Source organism: Pocillopora damicornis, chromosome 11 (assembly GCF_964200805.1).
Source record: "Pocillopora damicornis chromosome 11, jaPocDami1.2, whole genome shotgun sequence".
Lineage (NCBI taxonomy): Eukaryota > Metazoa > Cnidaria > Anthozoa > Scleractinia > Pocilloporidae > Pocillopora > Pocillopora damicornis.
The window spans coordinates 20,903,766-20,925,728 of record NC_142680.1 but is presented as its reverse complement, the minus strand read 5'-3'; the positions used below and the strand labels follow the sequence as shown (position 1 = coordinate 20,925,728).

At 37.9% G+C, this 21,963-nt stretch overlaps 3 protein-coding genes across 3 annotated transcripts in view; 1 reads left to right on the top strand and 2 right to left on the bottom strand.

The window, feature by feature from the left end:
• Positions 1-21,963, top strand: part of LOC149038154 (uncharacterized) — a 78,801-nt gene that overhangs the window by 43,565 nt on the left and 13,273 nt on the right. The gene's annotated exons all lie outside the window — the stretch shown is intronic.
• LOC149038156 (melanocyte-stimulating hormone receptor-like) lies at positions 3,079-4,667 on the bottom strand. Its single transcript, XM_089187161.1, has one exon. The coding sequence runs from the start codon at positions 4,345-4,347 to the stop codon at positions 3,415-3,417; it is 933 nt and encodes a 310-aa protein (XP_089043287.1). The 5' UTR covers positions 4,348-4,667; the 3' UTR covers positions 3,079-3,414.
• LOC149038155 (adenosine receptor A2a-like) lies at positions 6,909-8,721 on the bottom strand. The gene has a single exon (XM_089187163.1). It carries the CDS (start codon positions 8,389-8,391, stop codon positions 7,462-7,464), a length of 930 nt encoding a protein of 309 aa, XP_089043289.1. The 5' UTR covers positions 8,392-8,721; the 3' UTR covers positions 6,909-7,461.

The following is a 21,963-nucleotide window of genomic DNA, read 5'->3' as shown; positions in this document are numbered from 1 at the left end:
TAAGTTCCCATGATATGAAATTTCGTTTGTTTGTTTCGTTGTCTTATGTTTTTGTTTGTGTGTGTGTGTTTGTTTGTTTGGTTTGCTTGTTTGTTTTGCTTTGTATTTCTATCATTCTGAGTGAACAAGTAAATGACTTCGCTTTTTCAGGTATATTTGAAGTCAAGGAAAGCCATAAAGAACTTTCAATTTGTCCCAGACATAAAGACGACTTCGGGACTAGGTGGTTATGCAATAAAAAAAAAAAAATGCTCCCGTCCATCGGATTGGGCTCCACACGGGAAGTCTTCTCGGAAAGGTGATCGAGGCATGACTCTGCAACAGTCTCAAAAGCTTTATGCTTTAACATCTACGCTTCAGTTCCGGTGGGGGTCACGTGAGTATACATCAGAATTCCATCCTGACCGCCACCTTGATAAGAGATAGTATCAGGATAGTAGAAGAGAAAACTACCCTCATTGATAAAAGCAAAGATACTCTATGTGCAAAAGCTGACTAAAGGAACAAGCACACAACCTCAAATGGCCAGCTTTACTGTACTGATGTCAAGCTCGACAAAAATTCGGAAGGCTGGGCACTGAGGGCGTCTAAGAAATCAAAGCATTTCAACGAAAACCAAAGAATTATCTCGATGAAAAGTTCAAACTTGGCCAGGAGACTGGTTACAAAGAAGATCCATCCCAAGTTGCGAGTGATATGCGTCGCGCTAAAAATGAAAACGGAGAGCGTCGATTTGCTGTTGGCGAGTTTTTATCACCACAGCAGATAAAGTCGTATTTCTCAAGGTCAGCAGCAAAGATCAAACAGGCGGATCGGTGGCAGAGATCGATGTACCAGCCATTAATGAAGAAATGGCATACTCCTCAGCTCATGACAAGATAATTCAAGAGTGCCAGCTTAGTCATCCCATTTTGTATGACACATACAACCTCTGTCAACTGTATGCCACGAACAAGCTTACTCGTTTCATTATTTCTTTCCTTCAAGATATATGCACATATTTCCAATTGGAAACTGATTCCCTTCCTACTACACGAAAAGCGCCATACGTTGGTCTGATCAATGAATTGATAAAGTCGTGTACGTGCAAAGAAAAATAGGAACTTTCCAGCTGGAAGTGACCATAGTCTTCGTATTCAGAAAGTAATAACTCCTGGATTAGAGGAACACCAACATTATTCCAACTGCCTTGAGAGAAATAAGTACAATAGGTGCATATGCGTCATACACAGCTACGATATGACATTGTCCCTTTGTAGCTTTGTTATAAAAAAAATTGACAGTGAAAACCTCACGTTTACATACACATGTTTTAGATCGAAAGATTTTATAAAGACCAACCTTGCTCTGTTAAAAACGTTGGTCATCTTCTTTATTATTTTCACTTAATGGGCTTCCCGTGTGTAACGCAATCACATACCATCGATCGCGCTGCAGTGGCGAGAAATGGTAGCATGGATAAGTTTTGAAAACGGTGGAGCGGGTTAAAGTGCATACTCTTGGCATGGAAACCACTTCTAAAGGTAACAGTTTGTGTAATTATAGCCTGGGCAATTCCTTCTGATGTTAAAAAAGTTTTTGTTATCGTTGGGTTGGTATTAGTTGCGAATATGACCGTTATAACAACATAAACCAGCAATTTGCATATACTAGACTATCGAAGATTGCCCAGATTGCCCTGACTTTTTGGCTTCAGGAGAAAATTATATGTATATTTAATATGAAAGAGACCTGTTTCGAAGTTTTTATATGATATAAGAGGGAATTCGAGTGTTTTGGTAATGTTTTTCTTAATGTGACGTGCAAGTCACGTTGGTCACGTAACGCGCCTCTTGAGCTCAAATACGCTTATATAAATCGCTCTAAAAATTAGTGGTTTAAATAGCCCAAAAAATTTATTGCAGTTTTTCAAAGAAGAAGCCTTGTTCTTGACAATGATTATTGTCTCATGGTAAGTTTATGAAGCCATGTGACAATGGCCGATTTTAGTCGCCAAAGTTGAGCTATGTTTTGATGGATGAAATTTCACCCGAATTAGAAAATTCGTAAAAAAATCGTTTTTTTAAGGAATCTTGGAAAAAATACTTCAGAACCTTTGAAAAATATCTCTTGTTTTAGAATTGTTATGTTGTTTCCGAATTGCTGGCGAAATAAGCTTTTTTCGGCCGTTATCTTGAGGTGCACTATTTCACCGGGAAAACACGGTTATGAACCCCCAAAACACAAAATGCCACCGTTATCCCAACATAATTTTTTTTCGGCATTTTTTATATTTTTCCATAACTAATTAAGGCCATTTATACCTATGTTCTGGCAAAGTTTGAAAAAAATTCAATTTTTTCATTTTCAACACCTCCGCTCGATTTTCACAGACGATCACTCTTAAACCACTTTTTAAGTTCTATCCAATGCTCTGATATTGTTTTCAAAGGATTAATTCGTTTGACGGTCTTCACTGCGGACTCATTTTAGATTTTCAGTTTTTTTAATCAAACGGTTTTGAAACATCTGTTGATGTTCGCTAAATGCAGTCTTTAAATCGAACTAAACGCTCAGCGTCTCGCTCACCTAGAAAAACCCACATGGTCTGTCTCTTAATTAGCAGCTTTAAAACGAGCTTTAGTTTCAATAGACAATATCATTCGTTACCTACATCTGCACTGTGTCGTTTTGGTCGACTGAACTGTTCAGAGGAAAATTTTCCGGCAGATTTCTTTAAAACTTTCACATGTGCAGCATTGTCAACCGATTCGTTCAATGAAAACTCGAATTACCGGAACTCCAAGAATGCGAAACAAGAGCCCTGTTTCAATTTTTTATGTCAGATAGGATTTTAACAAGCGTACACTTGCGTTCGAGAAGGTAGAGCCATTATTTAATGAGAAACTGAACAAATTTAGAATATTATTAACTCAGTATAGGCTATTTAAAGCTCGTTAACTTGTACTTTGTAAAATATATCGTTAATTAATTCAAAACATTCATGATAACCCGTGTAAATGTTTAATTTAATGAAGGATCGATCGGCACTGGAGCAGCAACCCTCTGAAACCGCATCCCGCGTAGTCTTAATAAAAATTGTTATAGTTAATTTTATTTCTTTCGCTTTCTTATAATAACATTCATGAGAGTATAATTTAAGTCAAGAGATTATAAGAGATTTTATATCCTCTTGTGTACGTATATCTTTCCTTGGATTAATAATTTATGCATTCAAAGAAGGTTTAGTAGCATGAAAAATATTTTTTAAAAGTTTTGATTTGTGTTTCCATTACCTTTCCTTAATTTTGTTTTACGTGACTAGCAAAAAATACTATCGACAGACCTCGAGCAAAAATTTAAGCGACAAGCGTTCTCTATCGGTTAGCTTTGCACTGAAAGTACTTATACGATCATATATAACTCGAGGATGGTCTAACTCCATGGACAGCAAAGTGCTTGTCTGATTGTCTGCTTCATTGCTCGTCTCACCTCACTAATCTTCCAGCAGTAAAGAAACGGGTTTAACGTCGAGTTAAAGAAAACAAGGATAATTGCCATTTGCCATGCGACGGCTGAGTGTGATGGATATGTTGTACTATAAGTGACTACAATTCCCACTATATAGTACGGTGTATAACAAATAACTAATACTGACTGTACCCACAGTGCACTATGCACTGCTTTTTTGTATCGCGCCATGTTCAGTGCATTTGGTTGGCTCGGCTGTTGTTGTACCTGTGCCTGATGATGTCTAAGAGTGCGAAAAATCTTTGTGTACGAGGCGAGTGAAATAAGCAGCGAAAGTGGTATAGATATCAAGACACACAAATTGGTTATACGCTGATCGAAAATGATGCAAAAAGAGGCGACAAGACATAAAACCCAAAAGCTAACTATAATGATATAAATGCGCTTGAAAGTCACAATCTCTTTGTATCTCAGCCCCAATAACAGGGCGAGAAGCCTGTCCACGCTTATTACCGTCATCGTCAGCAAAGAAACTCCACATAATGCTACGCCTGTAATGTAAGTTGCTTCTCTTACGTAATGACAAAGGCTCCAGTGTTCGTGAACTGCGGACATCAAATAAGTTACATGGAGAGGCTGAGCAACAAGACCAACCAACAGGTCAGTTGTTGCCAGACAGCGATACAAGAGTTTGGACGGCGGGTGAAGGGAAGATTCCTTGTGAAGGGCAACAAGGATAAGAGAATTACCAAGAAATGCTGTGATGGCCAGGAAAATGTTGACTGCTGCGAAAAAACCTAATACTGATTGAAGCCCACCTATCAAAGGGGGGTAGCATCGCAGTTCTTGAAATATTTTTGTCTTTGTTCCACCTCTGGTGAAATTTGTTGTCGACATAATTCTGCATTCGTTTCCTCTGTTCTTGCAACGAGAAATATTTCGTCTAAACAGGACACGCCGAACTATAATAACTGAAACCTTTCATAAAGACTTCCTCCCTCCCGTTTAATCATTTAAAATGCGTCAGAAATTTGCAGCTGTGGGATGCCTCAGGTATGAAACTGATATTGGTTGAAGCCCAACCAACAAAGAGGAGAGCATAGCGGTTCTTCAATTGTTTTCGTCTGCGTTCTAACTCTTCTGAAATTTGTTGTAGGTTATCTAAGATTGCCACGAGCAATATGTCGTCTAAACAGCCCACATCCAGCCACGATCAATTACACCTCATACTTCAATGAATGATATTTATACACCCTGAGAATTCTTCATCAGTGTTTACTCGTTTAAAATACGTCAGAAAATTGTCTGTTATGTCCAATTATTGAACCTTTGAAGTGCCTCAGGTATGAAATGGAAATAAGTAGAAAATGGAGAGACATCTGTGGTATCATTCTTTTAAAAGAACGACAAACAATCTCCTTTTATCTAGATCAACTTTCACTGATAGGGTGTTAACCTAGTGTCTATATTATTCGTGTGAAGTTCAGACTTGTGTCATTAGTATCCATGAAAAATTGGAAATGAAAATTTCAAGCTGGCGCGATTTTATTTGGTCTTAGAAAAGTGCGATTTGAGACAATCTGCGAATGCATCAAACAATTTAAATTTAAATTTTGGTCACAGATGTAAACGCATTTTTAAGTGTTTGAATCAATTTGTAATGAAAGGTTTTTTCTTTCCGCTTTTCGTCCCCGGACTGATATTAAAAACAAAACCGTAACACGATGTTATGCCGCGCGCCATCGATTTTTTTCAAACTCGTTCTCTACCAGCTTTTTCACTTTCGTCAGGAAAGTTATGATGATTTTTTTAACAAAAACTGTTTTCCCTATTTTGCCTATTTCGCCCCACGATGTAATTTCCTTTCTTCATCCCTTTGGTCAACAAGATAAGAGAAATGGGCGCTAACTGAAAATAACGGAGGCGGAGAAACCATCAGCCATGATGGCACTACGCGCTCGGTATCCTTTTAATCCCAGAGTTCCATCGGGTACCAAAAAAAAAATTTCTTTTCCTTTGATGCCAATTTTTATTCCAACTTTACATTTGTCATTTTCGATCTACAATTTTTCTTCCTTTAATGTTAATTCCTTTAGCAAGTACACAGACATCGGTCAGTAATATTTCTGTTTGACGATATGATAAGGAAATTCTCTTTTGTCAGTTTTTGAATGACAGCATAAGCGGTTTAAACGGTATATTTAAATATACTGTCATTCTTTTGGGCCGGTAATTAAGTGCAAAGATTATCCCTGTATTGTGGTGAATTATGAATTCCTAAAAAGCGTCATGGAACGAGTTCAAGGAAAGAGAAGCGAAAGTTAGGAATAATTCATCACTCGGGTTGGGAGACATAAGATCAATAAAACTTGAAGAAAACACAGACCAGCATTAAACTGGATATATCAAATATTTCAAAAGTTGACAATATTCTTGCCATGAGTTAATCTGTGATAGCATCCAGAAAAATATTTCATTTTAGTTAACGCCAATTGCACAAGAACGATCCCTGAAACCCTATTTCCTACGTAACATTTCAAATAAAAACCTTCTCACTATTGTTTACACCTTTGAAATACGTCAGAAAATTGTTCGCTGTGTCAAAAAAGCTTTTTTTGTGCTTAACTTGTCATGTACATCACGTATGAAATAGGAATAAGAGGCAACTATTCAAAGACATCTTTGAAATTATTGTTTCATGTTGGAACAAACAACCCCGCTTTATTTAGCTTGCGAGAAGGCACTCAATATTATGGCTTCAATGCGTATTGAATAAGTTTGAGGATGTAAGGCCAAAGATGCAAAGACTAGCTGACAAAAAAACTAGATGAATGACTTAAGTAATTGCTAAGAGATGCGTCAATCCTTCCTCAGAAAGAGTTCTTTCCCAGGGAATTTTCTTTTCAGTACAGCGACGGTAGCTTTAAAATTAATCAATCAAAAAGATGTTTGTCGCAACCAGCTGTTAATTTTACTAGATAACGTTTCAGTTTAATTTCAAATTAGCATTGAAAGGGAATTTCCTTGACAAACACAAAGACATGGGCTATATTTTTTTGTTTTACAATGCGATATGAGACTCCTAGGTCTTAAAAGATCTATTTTATCACTTCTTTAATGGGCGAAATAAACATGTCGTTTTTAGGCCGATAATTAGATGGTATGGTATTGAAGCAAATTCTGAGCTCATAATAAAGCTTTGAAAAGGAATAAAAAAAACCTTTGAGGAACTTTGAGACAGCAGTTAATCACTCGGAAATGGAGGAAATAAAATCCGTAAAACTCAGAGACAACCTAAAGATACACCAGCAACAAACTCAACATATGGTGACCTCTATACAATGATACGAAACTTGTTTTTCGCCGTTGCCAATATAACTTCAGCACATCGATCGATCTGTAAAAAAATTCCATAACAAACAGAGATGATCAATTTTATTTCATACACTTTCGTAACTTTCAGTTAAATATACAAGTAACAGAAACTTCTTCACATAAGCTTTACGGGTAATTTTCTGATCACAAAACAAACAAATTCTAGACTTAAACTGGACTGTTTCTTTTGGCAATATGGCGTCAACATCAACGTCAAGCGCTTTCTTTTACTTACAGGAAAAAATGAGTCGAAATAGTTTTCTCGAAACACACAACATCGGCCTCAAACACATCTCTTAAACTACTCTTCGAAGTTTTATCTGATACCTTCATACTGCTAAGCGGAGAAAACATGAAAGTAAAATGTTTGCATATCTTTTCTTCGATTATGACATCTTGTATTTTAGCATAGCGGCAAGAAACCATATTTTTGAAAACACATAGCTAGGGTTACCTAGGCCGTCTCTAAATTGTTCTCAGAGATATAAAGACTATCGAGAACAGCCTGTGCAACTATTCTATTGAGCCACTTATTTACGTTTATCCAATAAGGTATTTAACGATTGCTCTCCAATAATAATCGTGACTTAATAAGTCTGCTTTCAAAGTCTGAGGAACAACTCGAAGACTCCTAACTCAGCAAAGTGCTTCTCTAATTGTCTGCTTCACGGCTTGTCTCACTTCACTAATCTTCCAGCAGTATAGGAACGGGTTTAACGTCGAGTTGAAGCAAAGTAAAATTACTGCTACTTTACATATGACGACTTGGAGAAGTGAATATTTTTTGGTATGAACGATCACGATGTTCACTATACATATTGGTGCATAACAAACAACTAATGCTAACTGCACCCACAGTGCACTGTTTACTGCGCTTCTGAATCGCGCCATGCTCAGTGCATTTGTTCGGCTCGGCTGTTGTTGATCTCGTACTTGTGCTTGATGATATCTGAGAGTGCAAAAAATCTTTGTGTACGATGCGAATGATATTACCAGGCAAAATGATATAACTAGGGCGCTGTACATAAAGATTATACCGTGATAAAATAATCCACTTAAAGAGACCACAAGGGTAAAAACCCAAAAGGTAGTTACAATAATATACGCGCGCTTCAAAGCGACAATTTGTTTGTATCTCAGTCCCAACATCAGGGCGAGAAGTCTGTCCACGCTTATGGCCGTCATCGTAATCAAAGACACTAAACTCAATACACGGCCTGTGGTGCCGGCTGCGTCCCTTGCGTATCGACAAAGGCTCCAGTGTTCCTGAACCACGGACATCCAACATAGAGCATCGAGAGGCTGAGCAATAAGACCAACCAACAGATCAGTGGTTGCCAGACAACGATACAGGAGTTTTGACTGCGGATGCAGGCAAGATTTCTTGTGGAGGGCAACAAGGATAAGAGAATTTCCTGCAAATGCTGTGATGAAGAGGAGAATGTCAACCGCTAAGAAGCAAATTGATAGTTGTTGTTGAAGCCCACCCACCAAAGAGGAAGAGCATAGCAGTTCTTTAAATGATTCCGTGCGACTTATACCGCTACTGAAATTTGTTGTCGACATAATTCTGTCTTCGGCGTGTTCCTTTTCTTGTAGGTTTCTGTTCTTGCAACGGAAAATGGCAGCAAGGATTACTAAAGCTTAACTTCCTAACTAACAGTCGCATAAAGACTTACTCATTCAAAATACATTAGGAAATTTTCTACTGGGTCAAAAAAATTTTATTTTTCTCGGGAATCTTTGGTTGCCTCTTTTATGAAATAGCAATTAAAGGCACATATAGAAACATCTGTTATTTCGGTGTTTTTACAGTGCGGCAAAGATCCGCTCTTTACTAGAATCAAATCCCATTATAATAGGATGCTAATCAAGGGTCCATATCTTTCGTGTGAAGTTAAGACTTGAAACATTATCAGCTACGGAAAGCTAAAAATGCAAAAGCTCAAGCTGGCGATGTCAATTATTCTCTGAGAAAAACTGAATTCGTGACAGTCACCTAATGTATAACGTAGACTACATAACTATTCAAAATTAATGTACGGCCACACATACTAACTTGTTTCAAAATATTTGAAATTAACTGTGTATCAAATTGCGCTTTCTAGCTTTTTTTCTCTCCGTTTCGTATCCGAATAGAACTAAAAACAAAATAGAAACAGGATCAAGTTAGCACGCCATTTAACCATTTCCTGTAACTGTAAAAGGAAAATTATTCAATTTTTGTTCCTGCGATTCTCTTAGGCAATTAGCGACTCTTCTTCGGTGATGACAATTAGTTCCTGATAATGAGGTAAACAGGATAATTTATTAATCGAGATGGAAAATGAAGGGATGGGCGCTCGAAGCTTATCAATAATCGATAAAAAATTTACAACTGTTCCAGGAGAAGCTTCGTCTTTACCAACTCTGACACATATTTCAAACTCTCTGAAATTGCCTCGTGCTTTTTATCGCACACTGGGGAACGAATAAGTTGTTAAGGAGACACCTGCTTGCCAAGACAGATTCGGACTTGTATTATGCCTCGTTTACATGAACATACTATTTAAAATATATTTCAAATAGCAACATTTTCGAAAATGGGTTTATATATATATACTTATATATCAACTTTAGATCTATCGTTTTATTTTTGGACGGGAAAATTGCTGATAGACAAACCCACAACTTATCAATTTATCCGAATGGCGACTGCAGCTGATGAAACTACTAAAGCGTTTGGGTGGGCTGCGACAAGTTTTTAATCTCAAAGAATGTCAGTATTAGTACAAATAAGCACTAAAAGGTAATTTCGTTGACAAACAAATAGGCATCAGCTATATTACTGTTTGAGTGCCCATTATTAAATTGAAATATTCTGCCTGTATTGAAGACAGTACTGAACAATGACGAGGATAAGTTAGCCTATGTGACCCTATGATTTAGTTTTCTTACTTCCTACTTCTGGTTAGTGAGAAAATAAAAGTGTTTTTGTATCAAGAAATCTCTCATATAAACGGCAGGTAATTTTGCAATGCTCTGGGGTAATTGTCAAAATTTTCCTTTCATCACAACGGCAACATCTTAATACTGAAGTGAAGAAAACAATTTATAAGTGGTGGTCGAAAATCAATGGACGTATGCTAAGGAATTATCAAAACTCGTCGCACAGTTGTTCAATTCTATCTTCGTCAGCAACATTTACTTCAGACTCCCTCACTAGCGTTTACTCTTTGAAAAGACTATTGACAAAAGATAGACGCACAACGATTCTACTGAACTTCTTATTTCTTCTGCTTAATCAATGACATTTTTGACGACCGCTCCCTAATAACAATCGTGACTTAATGAAAGTCTTACAAAACCAAACCGAGGAGGAGGTAACGCTATGGACAGCAAAGTTCTTCTCTGATTGTCTGTTTTACTGTTTGTCTTACTTCCCCAATTTTCCAACAGTTAAGAACGGACACTCAAGTTAGAGTAAAGTAAAACAACTGATGTTCTCCATATAACGACTGAGTCTGATTGATATGTTTTACTATAGATTGGTGCGCAACAAACAACTAACGCTAACTGCACCCGCAGTGCACTCTACACAGCCTCTCTGTATCGCGTCAACCGAATAGCGACTGCATCTTAACTAGTAAATAGTGTGTGTTAACCCCTTAACTCCCAGATCAAATTGTTATTTCTCCTTACTATCAGTCATACAATTCTTATAATGTTAGTCAAGAGAATATACTATTGGATCAACTAATTATCCCCAAATTGATATTTTTCTTTACTCTCACTACTTATCTGTTTGATTTTGTATTGATATTGTAAGGAGAAATTCTGTCTTGGTCACTCATGGGAGTTAAAGGGTTAATTAATTAAGATATGAAGCACACAGGAAACTGAGAAGACATCATTCAGCCATGACACCCTCGGCCTCGTTTTGAGTACGAAATTTCATCAAATACTAAATTATTCATTTCGTAACATACTTACTTTTCTTTCGACTCTACATTATTTATTTTAATTTTTAATCCATTCTTTTATTCATCGATGGGGAAATAGCTGAGAAGCAAACCACACGAGTGCCTTCATTGTCAAAAAAAAATGCAACAACTTATTTGATTCTTGTGTAAAGTTCTTTTCTCGGCAATTCTCCTTCCCATTTATCTCTTCTTTAATCATTCCGAATAGCGACTGCAGCTTGACTGGAAAACAGTTATAAATAAGCAACACGGCGGTCAAATGATTACGCGTGCGCTTTTAGATGGATAATTTGCTATTCTAGACATTGAGAATCCAAATGATGCGTAGTTTTTTGCCGTTTCTCAGGAAAGTTCAAAGTTTCTAAGGCCTAGACTTTTACACTTTGTTGCTCTAGACTTAACCCATGTGGTTCTAGTTTACACTCTCGTACTTTTTTTTTAAACTTTGCCTAGCGGCGCGATGAAATCGTAAGCCTGGACGTGCTGGCGGTGGTTATTCCTTATTGCATTTATGGTGGAGTTGCCGTCATCACCGAGGGAAATGTGTGAAAAAAGGACGAACCAGTGCCACATGAGATATTGGTGACGATAACAGGTCTATGTTATGATAGTAGACTGTGTAGCGAGGGTAGAAGAAAGGTTCTGTAATTTGATTTAGACCAAGATTTAAGCTTTCTCCGAAATCCCTCTCTCAACTGTATTACGCATTCAATTTGGAATAGTTAGGAACTTAACCTCTCTTTCTCCACTTTACGCAGAACACGCGTTTGAAAATCCCCCGTATTCTTTTCAAAACACGTGCATGCGCAGTGTTTGACTGCTGTGGTTGAATTGGCCGCTACTAGCTGTTTACTCCAATCAATAAAATTTAATTCGAGCACTAATTAGCACTAAAGTCAAATCCCATGGCAGACATGAAGATATCAGCTATATTGTTGTTTTCAAAACAATAAAGGAACTTGAGTGTGACTTTTTCTAAGTAATGAAATAATCAGCATATTTAGTCCAATTTTAGTCCAATCACGAGTCCAATTTTTTTTTTACATCATTCAAAGTTCCCCGCCTGATCTTCGTAATTTCAGTTTGTCGAGGCTGATACTGATTGAAGTCCTAATTTCACACAGATGATATGGACACTTGATTAGCTCCCTATCGATGAAAGTTCATAAGGAAAAGTGACCAAAATAGGAACAAATTACCTTTATTTAAGAGTCAAACATAAAGATAGACATCTTTGATACTATTAGATTTTCGCAATTATTTTAAACTCCGTCTTCTCGGGTAGAAATTCGCCTTTAGCTGAGCGGAGGAGATGGAGTCTTACGTTAAATCTCGGAAAAATTTAAGAGCTAATGTCAACAAACATTAGACAAACAGCGGCAAGTCACCCAAAATTGTTTTCACTCATACTTTTATATTTTGTAGCCCAATATGTCCTAATAATTGTGGTGTAGATTTTTGTGAGAATATATTTTCTTTTTCGAGAAATAATTTTTTTAGCTCGACCGCTCAAATATGCAAATTTTACCGTGAATGTTACTCGAGTTGTGTGACCTCGTGTAACGAATATGCTTGACCTCCGCTATTTCTGACAACATAATCCTTTGTTGTGTCATCTAAACTTAATCCCCTGTCATTATTGAAGCTGGCAAAGAAATATTTATTTTTTGGTGAACATTTTTGTCCGAAATACTTTTCTATGTCGAAAAGTAGCATCAAGACAAAGACAGTTTAAACAATGACCGATATGACAAAATCTACTGAGCTTCTAGCTTTTGAAATACAAAAGGATGGTTATGAAGTTACTGTAAAAAATTTCCTTGTGTATTTCTGTTCTAACGTGAGACGAACTCAAAGTCGGACAAAATATACTTGCTAGCGACTATGAAATATACATGGTGCCTACTTGTCGCCAGCGTTTACTGGCATAAATCACTACAATTTACGAAAAAAGTTTTGCAAGTTTTCAGATGCTGAAAATGAAGTTGATCTGATTTTGTCGCGAGCCGGCATCTTCAAGACGCCGAAAGATATCGATGATTTGACAATTTGCCCCACTCATAGACCAAATCTCGGTGTTGGGTGGAGTCTTGGTTCCAATAGCAGATGTAGAGTGCCAAAAGAAATGTTCGGCCATGGTGAAGGCAGGGTCAAGTCGATTCCAAAAGGCGATAGGGGAATTGGCAAGCGTGTTTCACGGATAATACTCAAGGTATCTGGAAAATTCATACAACCTGGCTCCGGTAAGTACGCTACTTACTACCGTGTGCAAAATTACGCCTCCCGTCAGACTTAAGTCTCGACTGGGAATTGGTCAGTAGGCTACCAAAAATCCAGACAGAGGCGGAGTTTTCTAAACTAATGTCTGAAAACTTTGTTGGCTTCCCGCCGTCTGGCGGGACGCGTAATTATGCACACAGTAGTAAAGGGCCCTCCCGTACTTGCTATTAGACGCTGACAAAACTTGTTTCTCTTCACCAAAAATCACATCAAATTTGTCCTTGCTAAATTTGAAGCATGCTGCACGTATCAGCATCCCCCGGGGGACCCTGTACATAAGACAAAAATCTTCCTAGTAATGCATATTTCAGGATTTTTTTTTTTTTAGCGAAAAAACGCCCTAAAAGGTACCAACTACGTCTCTGATAGTCCACTTAAGTTTCAGACACCGTAAAATGTACCAGATCGCTGATTTTAACCCCTAAAAGGTACGACAAGCATCCTCACCCATTTCTCATCGCCTAGCCCTTCTCCCCCCACCCCCAGGTCAGCACCTAAAAAACAAAAAAATGTGATTTGCCAACTACGAGCTGTCAATTTCACCTTGTAAAATTCCCGTGAACTGGTTAATCAATTATAAAAACCTTTAGACACTTATCTGTCAGATTTTTATGGTTGACACAGGAGCTCATAACCCTAATGAGTTCCTGTTGACAAAATCTGTCCTGTTAGGAGGCAGGACGGCCGTACTTTTGAAGTTTTGTCCGTCTTGACATAATTTAGCAGGGATTAAAATAACTGTTGGTCTGCATTTGTTAAAAAGAGTTTTGTACTAATTTTTTTCAAATTTTACAGAGACTTGCGTACTGCGGAAGGGCCCTTATTGTTTCAATTAAGCTCAATGTTTTTAGTTGTACAGTACGTCCATAACAACCGAGGTTATTAACCTGGAAGAGGTTAACGTCGGAAATGTTGCACGCACGTTTGAAAACCTTCATTTGGTAAGTGTACGTTAGTCTGCGTAGCCAGTCATCCAAAGGGAGGGGAGGGTAGTCTCCTCTCCTCTCCTCTTGAGAGCCTTTTGCTCAGCTGGCTAAAAGAACATGTATCACGCAGCATAAACGCCCACCTATTTAATACTCGCTTTCCACGGTAAGTTTTGTTAAAATTCCTTTCAAAGAAAGTGCATATCTTCACTTTGGATTTGACAAAGAACAAAACATTCTGCACTTCAGAATCTAAAATACTAAGCCACATGAGCTACCTTAAGTAACATAGAGAAAGTCTAAGTGATATGTAGTTTTTCGCAGTTTCTTGGAAAAGTTCAAAGTTTTCTAAGGCCTAGACTTATACGCATTATTGTTCTAGACTTAACCCATGTTGTGCTAGTTTACACTCTCGTACTTTCTTTTAAACTTTGCTTGACGGTGTGATGAAGTTGTTAGCTTGGCCGTGCTGGCGAGGGTAAAGGAAAAGTTCTGTTATTTACCTTTATCGCCGGAACAAAGCGTCTCCGTTCAAAATAAGATGAGATATCTCACTATAAAATAAGGCCAAGCTTAAAGCTTTCTCCGAAAACCCTCTTTCAACTGCATTACGCATTCAATTTGGAATATCTAGGAATTTAACTTTTCCTTCTTCACTTCACGTAATACACGCGTTTGAAAATCCCTCGTATTCTTTCAAAACATGTGCATGCGCAGTGTTTGACCGCTGTGTTTAAATTGGCCGCTATTAGCTATTTACCTCAATCAGTAAAATTTACCTCAAGTACAAATTAGCACTAAAGTCATATCCCTTGGCAAACATGAAGACATCAGCTATTTTACTGTTTTCAAAACAATAAAGGAACTCGACTGCGACTTTTTTTAAGTAAAGAAATAAGCAGTATATTTAAATATACTGCTATTTCTAAGCCCGATAATCAATTGGAAATACTCTCGCTGTATTTGGGTCAATTCTGAATTCAATAAAACTTTATGAAACGACTTGAAAGAAATATAGGGGAAAGTTTAGGACAGTTAATCGCTCGGAAAATGGTAAAAATAGAATCAAATCACTTGGAGACAACTGAAAAATACATCATGAACAAACTGGAAATAAAGCGACCCTTTCTATCTGATATTTTTAAAAGTCGATTTTTTTTTTCATTCAACATTCCTTTTTTCCTTTAGCATATAATTTCAGCGGAACGGTGAACCTGAAAGAGAACTTTGTATAAACCGTTCTTACTTCAATTTTGTTCCGTACACTTACTTACAATAACACACGTGAGAGTATGATCGTACGCGCTCATATCTTTTCTTAGATTATGAATTGATTCATTCATGATAATGTGAGGTAGTTTTAAGAATACTTTCATAAATTTATGGTTAGTTTTTCCATTGCCTTCCCTTTAGTTGTTAAGGTGCGAAAAATACAATCGAGAGACCTCGAGCAAAGATATATATCATGGTGTAGCTGATTGACGAGCATTCCCTATCTGTCAGTTTTGAACTGACGTATGCGAGGTTTCCTAAAGTCTCATTCATCTCAGTAAATGAGTGATTCATTGAGGAGTTGAGTGTGGTAATAGAGGACACTAGTTGTTTAGTCATAAGCGAGAGTGCTTCGATAATAGAGTCGGGTTTCCCGAGTGAGTTTGGCGAGTCGCCATGTTTGCTTGAGTCAAGCGCTGATATTTCTTCTGGATTTTGCTTGTTTGTCATGTTGACGGTCTTTGATAAGGTAGCTGAGAAGAGTTTCTCCTGTTTTTCTTTGATTGTATGACAGTTTACGTCGACGTTGAAAGGTTTTCTTGATTTCCAAGTTATATTTCGTATTTCTCGACTGTCTCAGGCAAGACTGGAAAATGCACTGATCTCTCGGGCGGTTAGTGATTTCTCACGTGACTTCGTCAGTGCGCATGATGACGAGGCAGAATCACGTGATTTTACCCCTATGAGGGAGATGCGATGGCGTAATGGTTAGTGCGCTGGACTCCGGGTCAAGAGGTCTGGGTTCGAAACCTGGCCAGGTCATTGTGTAGTGTTCTTGGTTTGTAGGTCGGGATTAAGAAATAATAGTAAAATAATAAAGTAAGATGAGATCGTAGCTCTTCTGAGTCACTATGACTTGAGGTGGCAAAAGTCATCTGTTTGTGCTTATGTCATTACTTTATGGAAGATATTCTTCTATTATTGCCAGGTTGAAAATATTTTTTTGAAAAGTAAAGCAATAGTTTTCTGAATTCAAAATCATTCCCATACATCTTAATTTTTAGTTCAGTATGTCCTACATTTGTAAGGATACTTCAAGGAATGGCAAACAAATCCACAGTGGTCCCTCTCCTGCTTCCTGGGCCTGCTTCTCCCCCTCAGTGGCCTGCAGGCGGAAGTAACTGGTATGGTTGAGACGAATGTCCTTGATAATCAACTGCAAACAGGACAAGTGGAGATGCCCACTCTTGTAGGTGCGGTAAAAGACAGTGGTGTCGTCGATGTTACACTCGAGGAAGGTGAACAGGAACAAGAAACCATTTCCAGGGAAGGAGAACAAATTAGTAAACACGAGATCGTTAAGGTGTTTTGCCATCGTGGTAGCCAAACGAGACTGCGTTCACAATCTATCTCTAAGGACACAGAAAGTTTGAATTCACATTTCTAATTCAAAGTGAGTAGAAAACGAGCGCAAATGTTTTAAACTAATTTTACAAAGCTATTGTTCATTGAACTGAGCAACACTGACAGTCTCCTTCATAGGGGAAAGTAGTTTAAAACTTTAGCATGGTGGCTACGCATACTCTTTCCTGAGAACTAGAAAGTAACGCAAGGGAAGACTTTTTTGTTGATTGATGTACGTCTTCGCTAAACATTTTTTGGGGCTCGTGTCATATTAATTAATGTTCGCCTCTCCTTTTCAGATTTTGGTTACCAACGCATATATGCCACCGTCAAGGGATTCTTTACAAAACGATTTAATCTAGTAGAGTATCTCTGTCTAATCCGAAGAACTAGTGATAATTCTATCACTCCAAAAGACTTAAACCCCTTAACTCCCAAGATCTAATTGTTAATTCTCCTCTCTCGCTGCTACACATTTCCTTTTAACGAGCTGTTCAACCATTTGATTTATGCATACGGTATTTCATTTTCGTCAAACGCTTAAACGTTAATTCATATGATCAAATTTCTTTCAAACAAAGAACACTTATCAAGAAGAAAACGGCTTTGAATGGAATATGAACTCGATGGACTGGAAAAACGTAAAATAATAAAAAAATGTAAAAATAATAATCAAAATAAAATATAACTAATCAGATCGTATGAAAGTGAGAGTCATGTGAAGCGCTCGAGAGGTATTTTAGTAATGTTAAGGTATGTGTATACGAAGTATGCTGAGTTTTTGGGAGATTTCTACTCCAAGCGCAGTCTATTAAGTATATTTTGGTTGCTTTTGGCCTCGCACCAGCTTCAGGCATTGTAATCAACAATGTATGAATGACTGGGTTTAGTTTCTAAGGAAATTGTGGTACTGCGTCGGTGAGGGGTACAACGAGATAATTTGGTTTTTATAATCCAACTGCACAAGGTAGAGTTCAAACAATGCGAATATATGTATATACCACATGTATAAAGTTGGTTATTTTGTACTGTAAAAAAAAACCTGTTTAACCGGTCGGCTACGCACGCTGCGCTTCTCTATCCACTTTGCTTTTCCCGCCTTATGAGAAATGAGCAGAAAGACAATGCGGAATAAAAAGCAGTTGGATCATAAATAACCTAGTAGACTATTCATTGGTTTGTAGTATTGCCTAGTACTTTCACTCCTTGTTTGAATTTGACGAGCCTGTGGGGAAAGTCAAAATACGGCACAACTCATAAGAATATTCAGGTATGCCACCGCCAGATAAAGAAAATCCGAAAAAATCCGCAAAAATCACCATGAATCTTATTTCGCAAGATGATCATCTCGCAGCTGGAGTTTGGGCTGCCTGTGGTGTGAGTTTAGACAAGGTGAAGTAACGTGATATTTTCCTCCGTTTGAAAGTCATGCTCTTTTTCTGTTACAAAAATGAAAACATTAGGTACACAAAGTGTCCCATCTCAACCCGCCCATGCTACGTTTACCTATGTTCTTATAGATGATGTCATGGATCAGGGGGCTGTGCACAAAGAATAACATTAACCAGAAATCTTGGGCTCATTTGATAAGTGTGGTGGTTTGTGGTCTTCGCGAGAACCTCGTTGATTAAGGTCGAGATTTATCGGGACATGAAAGTTTCGCATTTCATTTTTTGTATTATTTTTAAGTCAAACGTGTTTTTACGGCTCCTTTACGCGCAACGAACACGCCTAACAACTCACGTTCCATCACGTACCATAAAAACAACGTCCAAAGTCCATTAGAATATACCCAATCATTGCACTACGTGAACATTAGGCAATTTTTCACGTGCTTGAATTGTATTCCATCAACCAAATTCGCATCTACGCGCGCCCGTGTATTATTCACTATTTATGACTCATTTCCTCGGGAAAGTTCACAATGCGTCATCAACTTTTGGTTTTCCTGAGAATGTCACGCAATGGTAAAAACATCATTATGGTCGTGAAACAAAAAGTGAGTCATTTGCATCCTTTTGGTGGCAGCGAGAAGTTTTTAGATAGATAGATAGATAGATAGATGGTGCCAATTTCCTCCCTTGCAGCCAAGGGCTGAATTGCGGAGGAACCAGAGAGGTGAGATCGGACGTCAGCATATTAAAGGCGCCTCTGGCAGCCGCTTCAGTCCATTGTGATCACACCTCACCCACCCAGACCTACGACGGCACAAATCGAGATAGACCACAACACCGGGCACTACGTGCCCTACTCTTTGCGAACAGTGCGTGCGTTCTTTTACGTCCCACAATTTATTTGTAACATAGAACGGTTGTGAGACGGGACCTCCGGCTTTACGTCTTATCCGAGAGACGAAGCAAAGTGGGTAAAGCATCTTGCTTAAGGATACAGCGACATGCCCCTGGTAGGACTTGAACCCGGGCCCTTCGACCCAGAGTCCAGCGCACTAACCACTGCCCCACTGACGCCCCACTTTAACGCTCGCCATCCCCAGCTCGAAGCGTTGCTTCTAGGTTATCGCGAGCTAAATTTCAGAGGAACAAAATCAAATATTCCTACGTCGTGAGACCACTAGGAAAAGAGTACCCTCTCGACACCGTTCGTGATATAAGTCACCTTCTGAAGAACTCATCCAAATACCTTCGGTCTTGCAAAATTTTACAAATTTAACAGGTTCTTAAGGACGAATTCAACGCTCCATCGCTGACGAAACGTCATTTTAAGGTAAGCTCTGAAACGATTAATTAGACCAAGAGGATTTTTGTCTCACCCACTCGCAGTGTTCCATCAATAACATTGCCAGTTTGTAATAACAAATGAAAACTTTTTACATTGTAAAATATAGACAATCCGGTATGAGGCGTGGGGTCTTGGTTTCATATAGGTCTTTCAGCAAAGTGAGCCGGCAACAACACACTAGACCATATGATCGCAGACAAGAGCAAGTTATGAAAATGTTATGGATTATTGATTATAAACTACCGTCTACGTGTTACATCCTGTTCGCATTATAGAAATTGAAAGAGGAGGCAGTTGTCACAAACACACGTTTCGAGGGTAAGATGTAAAACGCTCCTTGCTTATTAAATGATACAAAACTTGGCAGGTATTTTAAGTCAGAGAAAATTTTAAGGCGACAAATCAAAATACGAATTCTTTAACACATCATTTGACCTCTTTTGAAAAAATATAGGTTATATTAAGAACACAGCGTAACTGAATATTTATCAGCACACCTGTAGAAAATCAAAATAAGCTGAAATCCAGCTCACACATAGATTTTGGAATAAATGATCGTCTTCTTTGCTCTTTTTTTTTGTCCTACATAAATTAACGAGTGAACCACATGCTCCTTGTTCTTGCTCGTCATAACTCGAGTCGGAAATTAAACGAAAATTTGAATGAGATTGCCTAATTGCATTTGCTCGTTCCACATAAAATCATGAGTGCTACCCGTTGGTGATTTTCATTAAAGGCATTCTGGGTGGCGAATATTTATCTATTAGTTTAGTTTGAAATGACAGAAAGAAATAGATCCTGAACGATCTTGGTAGGAAAATTGTGAAGATCCGTAAAGATCTTGGCAAGAAAATTAAAGATCTTGGAAAGAAAATAAAAGACCCTTGAAGATCTTGACAAGAAAATGAAAGATCCTTGGAGATTTTGAACATTTTTTTTTTTATCCCACACATTTCTTTATAATTGTTTCTTGGCCAAAGCCTGGAGAGGTCAAGTATGATTGATATCTCGGATTTCTGGTAATGGAAAACTACCTTGTTGTCTCAAATAGAGTGAATTAATACTTAGAAACGAAATTACCATCAGAAAAGCAAGTAGAAGGAGGCAGTAGGGGAGGGGGTGTGCAGATTTTTGGGATATTTATATTTCTTTTTATTTTGCTTCCCTGACCTAGTCTGCTGATTACAAATTTTATTTCGCCGATTAAATTCCATTTTTCCAAATTAAACTTCGCTCCATCACGTGTAATTTCCTTGTAAACAATCTGCATTTAATCACGTATTCTAATCGCAATATCCAACCCCACTGGAAAAAATTCACACTAACTGCTACCGATAGTGAACATTTAACGCAATTCTCCCGCGTTTTGACTTTTTCTACGAATAAACTCGGCTTTTAACTACCTTGAACTTAATCCAATCGCATGTTTATTCCTTGTAAACAACCTGCATTTTATAAAGTATTTCACACAGATTGGGCAAAGGCCGGATAGGCAACAACCAATCAAGGAGCCCTCTCTCAAATATTATCCTTTTCTCTTGTGAAATGTATCTTCATTGGTCGAGATCGCAATATATCTTTGATTAGAGTCTATTGGAGATACAACAGAGTTTCAGTTTGATTTTCGTAGTAGAATGACATGGAATTATATTTTCAGGCATCTAACTGTAGACGAATAATTTTGATTTTTTTCTCTGGTAGAGGAACGGCAGTAAGCGTGGTCTCTTTCGCAACTATTATTTGGTCTCATCACGCTACGCGCTCTCTCTCCGTCGGGGAATAGATGGCGTTGTGTGACGAGACCAAACAACTGCTGCGAAGGAGACAACAGTAAGCGTGGCACCGATCCATTTTATTTTTGCTTAGAAGTATTTAGACAATAGAGAAAATAGACCACAAGATACCTGTGTGAGCTAAGCTAAATTACCTTTTTTCTCTCTTTCTCTTAAGGTGAAGTAATGCAATATTTTCGATCTTTTATAAAGCTATGCTCTTTTTCTGTTACAAAAATAAAAACATTAGGTACACAAAGTGTCCCATCTCATCCCACCCGGTCAAAAAAATAAATCTTGCATGCTACGCATGCCTATGTTTTTGCTTGGAAGCCCGAAAATTCCTAATAAACTAGTTTAGTGCAAGTGACATTAATGCATGAGTATCACCTTGCTTTCGTGAGCTGTACTGAGAAATATTGGCACTATGCCATTTCTATACTGCCGAAACCTTGGGCCAATATTCCCTAGTAAAGACTCGTGCTCGAATGGTTAGTAAGAAGTAAGTACTGGCTTTCGAAAGTGTGATCTACACTGTACATGTATCTAAGGCTATTTTGAATTCCAGAACGATTGATTTCCATGTGCCTCTACATTTATTGAAATTTTTTGTACGTGAAGACAGCCAGGAAGGATTTTATGATATTTGAAAAACAACTAGTCTGGATTATCAGGATAGTTAAAGTTAGCATCAAAGACAAATCAATTCTGTGCACAAAACAGTGTAAACGTGAAAGGATTGCAAAAACAATTAGTTTAATATACATCTACTGGTAAACCACAAACATCAGCACCTGTACCAAATTGAAATCCATATCAACATACATCAGCATGCATTAGTGT

Bases quoted from the DNA above. Each gene is read 5' to 3' on its own strand.
- LOC149038156 (XM_089187161.1), bottom strand. From the start codon at position 4,347: ATGTCGACAACAAATTTCACCAGAGGTGGAACAAAGACAAAAATATTT.
- LOC149038155 (XM_089187163.1), bottom strand. From the start codon at position 8,391: ATGTCGACAACAAATTTCAGTAGCGGTATAAGTCGCACGGAATCATTT.